General features: G+C 34.0%; 1 protein-coding gene across 3 annotated transcripts; it reads left to right on the top strand.

Moving 5' to 3' along the window:
* The first annotated feature begins 5,687 nt into the window (after positions 1–5,687).
* LOC111911527 (protein FAR1-RELATED SEQUENCE 5-like) lies at positions 5,688–9,845 on the top strand. 3 transcript variants are annotated; one of them, XM_023907294.3, is made up of 4 exons: positions 5,688–5,988; positions 6,335–6,554; positions 7,306–9,574; positions 9,657–9,845. In XM_023907294.3, the coding sequence occupies exon 3, from the start codon at positions 7,499–7,501 to the stop codon at positions 9,377–9,379; it is 1,881 nt and encodes a 626-aa protein (XP_023763062.1). In that variant the 5' UTR covers positions 5,688–5,988; positions 6,335–6,554; positions 7,306–7,498; the 3' UTR covers positions 9,380–9,574; positions 9,657–9,845. The 3 variants fall into 3 exon arrangements, with proteins under 3 accessions (XP_023763062.1, XP_042756328.1, XP_023763063.1); XM_042900394.2 differs by lacking the exon at positions 6,335–6,554; XM_023907295.3 differs by lacking the exon at positions 5,688–5,988 and having other exon boundaries at positions 6,136–6,554.
* Positions 9,846–10,977: the final 1,132 nt, after the last annotated feature.

The following is a 10,977-nucleotide window of genomic DNA, read 5'->3' as shown; positions in this document are numbered from 1 at the left end:
ATATATAAGCAACTCTTACCCCACCCCGTTAATCCTTACAACGAGACTATCCATACTCTCGGACCTTAAATTTTACCTCTTACTTAACCCATACTCTCGGATCTAATTCATGCTCTTGGATTAATAACTGTGCCCATTCCATACTCTCGGATTAGGGACAAGTATCTATGTGTAAATCCATTCTCCCGGATTAGCGACGAATGACTATGTCCTTTCCATACTCCCGGACTGAGGACGATTGACTATGTCTTAATCCATACTCCCGAACTAAGGACAATTGACTATGTCTTAATCCATACTCCCAGATTAATGACACTTGACTATGTCCAATCCATACTCTCGGACTAGGGACAATGACTATGTCTAATCCATGCTCCTGGATTAATGACATATACTAAAGTTCTATTCTCTGAGTATAACTCACTCGTACTCGTAAGAAAATACTACCTAATATTCCTCATAATTAATTTAGGTTTACTCTTTATCCTAAATCATCATGTATAATCAGGTATGTTCTTTAACACGTATTTCATGCAACATCAATTAACTCGCACATAAACATATAATTAATACTTCAATCAATACTTGTATTGAAATCATGTTCATGAAAGGGACTATGCACTCACACATAAATTCTTCAACAAATATTTAACTCTTTAACATATATTTAATACTTTAAATAATACTTGTATTAAAATCATGTTCATGAGAGGGACTATGCACTCACACATAAACTCTTTAACGTCTATTTAATACTTTAATTCATAATTGTATTAAAATCATGTTCATGAAAGGGAGTATGCACTCACACATAAAATCTTCAACAAATATTTAACTCTTTAACATATATTTAATACTTTGATTTAATACTTGTATTCAAATCATGTTCATGAAAGGAACTATGCACTCACTTGATTAGGTGGTGATTTCGAACTCAGATAGCGCTTCGTTATCTCAAAACAATGTTCCTCGACAAAACCTAGTATCAATACCACTAGGGTTTAGTTTTTAACATTAACCACGACTAATTAATAGTCTATCTATTATTACTATTATATAAGCGTTAAATAACACTCAATATAACTCATAATAATAGCTCAAATAATTATTTTAAGGTCCTAGTAATGTTACTATAATTAAATAAAAGCTATATTAAATATAGTATAGGCGTAGCTCACTTACAACGGGTTTTTTTATTAAAAATACGGGCTTCGCTGGAGCAGCGTTTCCGAGCCGATAGCTTTTCTTCTCAGAGCCGTCGGGCGCTCCGAGGCTTTCTTCTCGTGCTAGGGAGGTTCCCTAGACTTGGGAGGGGTTTAGGGAGGTTAGAGAGAGAAAGAAAGACTTATGGTGTGAAGAAATTATGAAGAGTTCATCTCTTATTTATAGGAATTTTATAGTAAAGTAGTCTCTAAGCTTCGTCCGTATCTTCCGCGTACGAGCTTCGTTTTCTACGTTATTTATATCCACGTGTTGGTATTTACGAGTACTACAACTTTCATTTAGACCCCGTCGACTAATTCTTATTGTATCTCAGATTTACAAAACTACATTCGAATTCGTCGCGCTCGAAAAGTAGAGACTAAGATTCGTCCATATCTTTTGCATAAGAGCTTCGTTTTCAATGTTATTTATATCCACGTGTTGGTATTTATGAGTACTACAACTTTAATTTAGACACTGTTGGCTAATTCTCATTCTATCTTGGATTTACAAAACTGTATCGAATTCGCCGCGCTCGAAGAGTAGAGACTAAGCTTCGTCCATATCTTTCACATACGATCTCCGTTTTCGACGTTCTTTATATCCATGCATAGGTAAAGATAATATCTACACCTTTCATTTTAACCCTGTTGGCCAATTCTCGACCGACCATAAATTTAACAGTATGAGGAGATTAGACTGTTAAATGACCGCGAAGAATTCGTAACTCCTTCATACGGACTCTGTTTTCGTCTATATTTTTTACCTTTGAGTTCCTATTAATGAGATATTCAACTCTCATTTAGGTCGCGTAGGCCAAAAACGGCTCGAACTAAAATTCGAGTTTCGGGCTGTGCATTGCTAAGCCAAATCTTAGAAAAATCATAACTTCCTCATATGAAGTCAGATTTGGGCATTCTTTTTATGGACGGTCTCAGGTTAACATATTCTACGACTTTTGTTTAGATCACCAAGGCCAAAAAGTCTTCTATTGTAACTTCACTATTTACGTCGCGCCGTGTCATGCCGGTTTTGCCGTAAAACTTCGACAGAGCATAACTTCTTCGTTATAACTCGGATTTTGACGTTCTTTATATGTACGGAACCCTTGAGACATATTCTAAATCTTTCTTAATATTATTTATTCTAAATAATATTTTATCTAAAATTCATTTTCGACCCCTATTATCTCTCAATTGACTAACTCAGATCTACGAGCGTTACACTTATGATAGGTGTTTTAGGGACGTAATGTGAGGATAACGGGAAAGAGTAATCGGGTTATTGTTGGTTGATGAAATTACTAAACTTAATTATTGTGGGTTGAAAACCCTATGTGCTCACCAGGCTCCCAAGCCTAACCCACTCAGTTTCATGTCTTACAGATATAGGCCTGTAGGTATGAAATAATGTAGTAAGGCTTATATTGTACTGTTTATGTTTTTGATCTATATTGAACATGACATCCCGAGTCTTTTCAATGAAATGCATTTTTAGAGAAATGCTTTGATAAATCTTTATCATATTTTTATTTTGGGAACAAATTACGCAACACTTTTATGTAAAAATATTACTCTGATTTTCAAACAAGCATAAACAAAATCGGTCTTTTCTAGTCGTGAAAATGGGGATGTTACAGGAAACCACCTAGGTCATCACTACTCATAATAGCTAGAGATTCAACATGTCCATTTTTGTGTTTCGCTAAAGGATTAGTAATAGCAGTGCTTGCAACATCTAATTTTTCTTGAAACCTCACCAATTAAGCTCCTCATTTAACCATAATAGCATCAATGCTTTGAGAAGCGTTTCAAGAACTTATTGGGGGTGAAACAAAATTAATGCCTTGTTCCCGAGTTTTTTTTTTGTAAATTGAATAAAGGAAAGTGAAGGAAAATATTGATAGAAAGAGAAGGAGGGGAAGGAATTTTTTTTTATTTCGTGTTCCCGAGTTTGGAGGAAATGAGAGGAAAATTTTAAGTTTTTATGTTCCTGAGTTAAGAGGAAAAAGAAAATAAACATAAAGATTTTCCTTTCCCTCACTTTCTTTGAAAATCCGCCCAATTTGGGAGGAAAATTTGGAAGGAAAATATGGCTTCAAAATTCTTTCATTCCCCTCAGTTTCCTTCCATTAATAAAACTCGGGAACACGGTTTAAGGGTCATTGGGTCAATAATGTTTTTGTATTCATTAATATTATTTTATACCTTCAAATTACAAGTCGTTGTTCTATATCCACCTTGCATACACACTGGATACGCACTAAGACACCCCCGACATGCCCAGACACACAATACCACACTTACACAGTCATACACTGTCATACACTCTAATACACACATAGGAGACACTCCCTACATAACACATATTACATAATGTCGACACAAACGTTTCCTATGCATACACACACTATATTTTTTTTACCAACTAAAGATACTTTAATCCTATGTTTTTCGTTTGCATAAGATACTTCAAAAGAGCCAAAGTTAAGCTTCGTAGAATGTTCTGTATTATATATATCATAATAATACCAATTACATCTAGTATATATAAGTTACATAATTACACTTTGTATCCTCTAACTACAAGCTGTATAATAAATTGTCTAATATTCCCCCGCAAGCTAAGGCCGGGTATTGAGCTGTAGCTTGGAACGTAAATTGGTAAATCATTGAGAAGGTAACAACTTGGTAAAGATGTTGGCAATCTGATCATGTGTAGAAATAAGTTGTACATTAAGTTTTCCTTCGGTAACCTTCTCTAACAAAGTGATAATCAACTTCCACATGCTTTGTACGCACATAAAAAGCATGATTTTCTGATAGGTAAGTGGCACCCAAATTATCACACCGCAAAAATCGGGACTGATGTTTTGAAAACATTAAGTTCTCGAAGAAGAGCTTCCAAGTGTGTGACTTCAGCCACTATGTCTGCTAAAGCCTTGTACTCAAACTCAGTTGATGACCTAGAGACAGTTCGTTGTTTTCTAGCTGACCAAGAAGTGAGATTATTTCCATGATATATGGCATATGCCCCCCTGTGGATCTATTGTCATGATGGTCATCAGGACAATCAGTCCGATTTGCATCCGAAAATGCATTTATGAAATGAACATAAGTATAGGCATGAAGGATGAACCCAGAGTTATGTTGGATTAGAAGCCGTAGTGAGACATCCCTTGATGGTATCTGAGAATCCGTTTTACAGCAGACCAATGATTCTCAATGAAAGAGTGCAGAAACCGGCAACCTTTGTTGAATGCAAATGTGATATCGGGACGAGACAAGATAAAATATTGTAGAGGACCAACCATCTGTCTATAACTGACCAGATCATCAAACAAAGGACTATCAACAAGAAACGAATTAGTGGTGGTAGTAATAGGGGAGGAAATTGGTTTTGCTTTGGAGAGATTTGCTCTTTGAAGTAGTTCCAGAATGTATTTCCTCTGAGATAAGAGCAAATCCTTATCTCTTGGAATCACCTCAATATCCAAAAAGTATGAAAGATGTCCCAAGTCTTGAATTGCAAACGTATGACTAAGACTTCTGATGATATGATCAATAGCAAGAGAATTATTTCCGGTGAGAATGATATCATCAACATATACCAGCATATATAAAAGAACCCCTTTAGATGAGTAAATAAAGAGATATGGATTGGTGACTTACCCTTTAATGCCAAGAGTAAGTAAGGCTTTTGTTAATTGATTATATCATGCACGAGGTGCTGTTTGAGCCCATATAGAGACTTGTGAAGTAGAAAAAGATTATTTGGTTTAGTGGGATCAATAAAACCATGTGGCTGGCGTAAATAGACTATCTCTTTTAATTCACCATGTAGAAATGCATTTTGAACATCTAACTATCGAAGTGTCCACTGTTGTGTAATTGCAAGAGATAAAATTGTACAAATAGTAGTAGACTTTACAACAGGGCTGAAAGTTTCATGATAATCAACACCATGTTGTTGCTTAAACCATTTAGCAACCAAGCGTGCTTTGTAACGAGTGACATCATTTGTTTGATCTCTTTTGAGTTTGTATACCCATTTACAATCAACTATGTTGGCATTAGGAACATGCAGAACAAGAGATCATGTAGCATTATGCATAAGGGTTGAATATCTTCAGCCATTGCAGCCCGCCATTTTGGTGATTTATTAGCAATGGAAAAGGTGGTAGGCTTAGTATAAGAGACACATAAATTAGCGATATAAGCTAATGGATCATAGGAGACTCGTTTAGGATGTTGTCTCAAATCAAATGGGGGAGTTGCAGAATCTTGCTGTGTTAACAGAACTGAGAATATTAAATTGTCAAAGTATGGATTCTTCCTTTTCTCGTGGGCTTTGGCCTCCAAAATTGTGTTCACTTTGGATAGGGGAGTTGACGAAGCCCATTTCAAAGTGGGGCCCACAAACTTTTCCAGCCTCACTTGTGGATCTACACTTAATACGTGGAGGATTGGAAGATGCGATTAATTTCAGTCAGTTGTCCAATCTTTTTCCTTCATCTCTTACTTCTCTTGAAATAAGTGGATTTGAGAAAGTGGAATCAGTTTCAATGGGACTCCAACACCTCACCTCCCTCCAGCATCTCTCCATTAAGAACTGCCCAAAGATGATAGATCTACCAGAAATGTTGCTGCCTTCACTTTTGAGTTTGAGAATATCTAGATGCCCAAATCTGAAGGAAAGGAGTAGTAAAAGAGGCTCCTACTGGCCCCTCGTTTCACATATCCCCTGTATCCACATATATTAACAAGTTTAGACTTAATTCTAAAGGTATGCTTTTCCCTCTGCTTTTGAGTAATTATAAATATAGTATATAATAAAAAATACTGTTAATGTGTTGATATATATATATATATATATATATATATATATATATATATATATATATATATATATATATATGGGAAAAGTGAATATACCCTTACGGGTATATAACATTAGGTACCCACATAATCAAAACTACGTAGTTTTGTTAAATGGTTTAATTTTCTGAAAATAAAAAACAAAAAACAATTTCCTTTTTCTCAGTACGTGTTTCCTTATACTCAATTCAATCGATTTTTTGTTTCTTGATCGGCAGTCCAATTTAATCGATTTTGTGTTCCTTGATCGGCAGTCGGCAATTCCTTCATCGTCCTTCTGGAGAAAAAGAAATTGGTTTTATGCTTTCTCTTTCAGCGATGAGTAATTCACAAAAATCATAAAAAAAACGCTGAAGATATACTTTCGTTAACTGCTTCACGGACAAAATTCATAAAAAAAAAATTTAGAAAATTGGATATTAGTCGATGCGTCATAGAGGAGAAACGCCATAAACAACAACTAGCCTCCATCAGGTATATCGATTATTGACACCCTTAATTCAGTTGATTATGTTGTAGTTAGCCCAATTATTGGTTGGTAGAAATTACGTTCAACATGGGACATTCCAAAAGAATCAATCTACTACTAAATGTACCTAAACCTACCTATGTCTGATGATAATACTGAGGAGGAATATAATAAAAATACATGAGACAAGTCCTTGTCAAGTTTGTAAATTAATTAGAAACACAAAGTCAACATGATTTCTGAATGCTAATTAATGATATAGACTTGGTGAAGGTGGATGACCTCTCAATGTAGAATAATTAATGTTAGATTAATAACTCTTTATTATTATTTTATTGTTCTTGATCCAATTATTCGTGTTCTTGGTAAATTTGTGTTATATGATTTGGTTGGCAGATTTGTGCCTATTTAATTGATATGATGATTTTATTTTTCAAATGTACAAATAATATGTTTCTGGCTACACCAAAGTTGTATGAGGTAAACTTTTAATTTGGCATATTAACTTGGTTGTTAATCAATTAAGATTGCCTAACCTAACATAAATGTAGGATAAGAGCTTTTCATGATAGGGTTGTTACTAAGATACTCGTAGATGAGGGTGGGATTGTAAAAATTGTTAATATAATCATTTATTCACATTCAAGTTGCTTTTGCTTTTGATATAATGAAAAAGTTAGGCTATCATTAAAAAGTTTCTGGCATGACATTAATAGAGTCAAGTTCTTATTGTCTTTTACTTGTGGTTTTGTGCAGACCATGGTGTTTGAAACTGAAGCAGCTGATCAGGCTATAGAACTGTATATAAATGAAAATGTTGACACAAACGATTTTGTGGAAGCAACATATGAATCAGAAGAAGTTAACGATTTCGGTGTGAACATTGAAATTGACGAAAATGATGTTGATGATGAAAGGATACTAGGAAAGGTTTTTGAAACACCCGACGATGCCTATACATTTTATAATGATTATTCATTTTTGCATGGCTTTGGTATACGTAGAGATGACACAATTAAAAATCCTAAAACAAATGAGCCTTTTCGGAAAATATAAGTATACAACAAAGAAGGTTTCAAACGGATGGACAAAAATGATTCAAGTGAAAATGAGAAAAAAATGTCGTAGAGATGTTAGAGCCGGATGTCAGGCAAAGCTTCGAATAACAAGACAGGAGGATGGAAAATGGTTGGTGGACCCGTTTAATGACACACACAATCATGACGTGACCATGACACCTACGAAGGTGATGAAGCATCGATCTCATAGCAATTTCCACCGTTCAATAGAAGGTAAATCTATTATGGTGCAGTTTGGTCAAGTAGGGTTGAAACCTTCTCAGATTAAAAAGGCTGTTAATACACTGAAAACCTCAAATGTAGCTGATGTAACATCAAAGCAATGTGCTGATGTTTTATCTGAGCATCGAAAACAACATAGAGATAAGGAGTTTTATGGACTTATAAAACATTTTCAAGATAAAACATTAGTTGACAGTGACCAGTATTTTGTTGTGGATTTGTCTGATGATGGGTATCCTAGAAACATCTTTTGGGCTGATGGTAGATCAAGAGACGCCTATACAAAATTTAGAGATGTTGTTGTGTTTGATGTCACTTATATGACTAACAAATTCAAGATGCCTTTTGCTCCCTTTACCGGAGTGAATCATCATGGGCAGTCTATACTTTTTGGTGGAGCATTGCTTGAAAATGAAAAGGAAGAAACATTTGAATGGTTATTTGAACATTTCCTCAAATGTATGTTTGACAAGTATCCGAAGGCAATTATTACCGATCAAGACAAAGCTATGGGCAATGCAATAAGAAAAGTGTTTCGAAATACTCAACATCGCTTTTGTTCATGGCATATTAGGAAGCATGAAACTGAACACCTTCGATCATATGTTTCCCGTTATAGTGATTTTCAAGAGACACATAGACGATGGGTAAATAGTGACACCGTTGAACAATTTGAAGCAACATGGGAAAATATTCGAATTAAGTATGAACTGGAAATCAATTGTTGGCTTAGTGACATGTATAACCAACGTATACATTGGGCTAAACCCTTCTTGAAGGATATTTTCTTTGCTAGTATGACCACAACCGGACGAAGTGAGAGTATTAATTCATTTTTTGATGGATTTGTTAACTCGAGGACCATGTTAAATGAATTTGTTGTACAATACGACAAAGCAGTTGAGTCACGAAGGGCTGCCGAAGAAGATGAAGACTTTAAGACTATGAACTCGAGACCGGTTCTTTCTTCAGTGCATCCAATCGAAGCAAAAGCAGGTCAAATTTATACTAGAAAGATGTTTGATACTTTCAAAAAAGAATGGACCGAAGCTATTACCAATTTGACTCACGAGACCATAACAAAAACTACAGAAGAAAGCACATATAGAGTTGGCCAATTGGATGTTGATAATAAATATTGGCGTATTGTTACCTTTTGTTCTTTAAATCAAGTCAGCGTCACATGTTCGTGTTCTATGTATGAGACAAATGGGATTTTATGCAAGCATAGCTTGTATGTGATGAAGAAGAAGCATGTTCAAGAACTGCCGAGTCACTATATTTTACCGCGATGGACCCTTGATGCTAGGTACAAATTGGGTAGTGTTAGTATCGGACTCGAAGAAATAAATAATGAAAATGGAGTTAGTGCGTACACATTATTTTGTGTTCGTTCGAATTTTACGAAACTAATTGAACAAGCAAGGGACTCCCCTTCAGAGATACAAAAACTTAATAAGATATTGACAAGTCTTTTGAATGATCCAGCAAATCGAAAAAAATCTATGTCCTTGGAGAATACATCTTAAAGTTCTTGTATGGGAGTTTCGCAAGTAAATATGATGCCACAGTTATCTATCCGTGATCCTCTTGGTCCAGTTACTACAAAAGGGCGTCCTAAACTTGCAAGTATAATCAAGTCTTCTTTAGAAGCCCCTAAAAAACGAACATGCTCTTATTGTCAAGGATTAGGTCATTATGCTACTAGTTGTTCAAAAAGAAAGGTAATTATAATAATAATTTATTTTTCATGATTGAGAACTCTAATGATTATATTAACAATTTTTTTTTTTTTTCATGTATCAGGCGGATGAATCGTTGCAAGAGACATAATGATGATATGTGTTGTTTCTATGGGCAAAAGAAAAAGTAGATGCTTCATGACATTTTTTTTTGGTTAACTGCACGTTTTTCATGTTTTAGACACAAACAATGTATGAATATTGATGCTTCTTGAGAATTTTAATGTTTTCGAATGAAATTTGTTGATTTTTTATGATTAGTGTGATTATATTTGAAATTTGGTCGCCACTATGTGTTTCAAATGCAAGTATAATGTATTTTGTGAAAAAAGAAAATTATGAGGGTAATTTGTGAAAAAAAACGGAACTACGATGATATTTTGTGAAAAAAAAACGAAATTATGCGGGTATTTTGTGAAAAAAAACGAAATTATGCGGGTATTTTGTGAAAAAAATAGAAGTACAATGGTATTTTATGAAAAAACGAAATCATAAGGTTATTTTGTGAAAAAAATGGAAGTATGAAGGTATTTTAAGAAAAAACAAAAATTATGAGGGTATTTTGTGAAAAAAACGAATATACGATGGTATTTTGTAAAAAAAACAAAATTATGAGGGTATTTTGTGATAAAACAGAATTACGATGGTATTTTGTGAAAAAAACAAAATTATGAGGATTTTTTTGTGAAAAAACGAAATTATAAGGGTATTTTGTGAAAAAAATGAATATATGATGGTATTTTGTGAAAAAAACAAATTATGAGGGTATATTGTGAAAAAAACAGAATTACGATGGTATTTTGTGAAAAAAAAGAAAATTATGAGGATTTTTTGTGAAAAAATGAAATTATAAGGGTATTTTGTGAAAAAAACGAATATATGATGGTATTTTGTGAAAAAAACAAAATTATGAGGGTATATTGTGAAAAAAAACAGAATTACAAGGATTTTTTGGGAAAAAAACAAAATTATGAGGGTATTTTGTGAAAAAAACAAAAATATGAGGATTTTTTGTGAAAAAAATGGAAGTATAATGCTATTTTGGGTTAGAAATGAAATGTTTGTGGAATTTTGGGTTAAAATTAATAGTAGGCTGTCATTTGGGTTCAATACGAAACTTTTCTACAATTTTAGTTTAAAAATGAAAGTAGGTTGTCATTTTGGGTTCAAAACGAAAATTTTCTGCAATTTTGGGTTAAAATGAAATAAAGTTGTCATTTGGGTACAAAACAAAACTTTTCTGCAATTCTAGGTTAAGAATGAAAATAGGCTGTCATTTTGGTTAGTGTTGTATTAATCTACACATACGTTTGATGGTTTTTAAAATTGTTGGACGATTTTGCCCCTGTGCCAATGATGGTAATCCTCAAGAACTTAAGGATAGG

This window comes from Lactuca sativa, chromosome 3 (genome assembly GCF_002870075.4).
Source record: "Lactuca sativa cultivar Salinas chromosome 3, Lsat_Salinas_v11, whole genome shotgun sequence".
NCBI classification, from domain to species: Eukaryota; Viridiplantae; Streptophyta; class Magnoliopsida; order Asterales; family Asteraceae; genus Lactuca; species Lactuca sativa.
The sequence above is the reverse complement of the archived record's forward strand: the minus strand, read 5'-3'. Positions and strand labels throughout refer to the sequence as shown.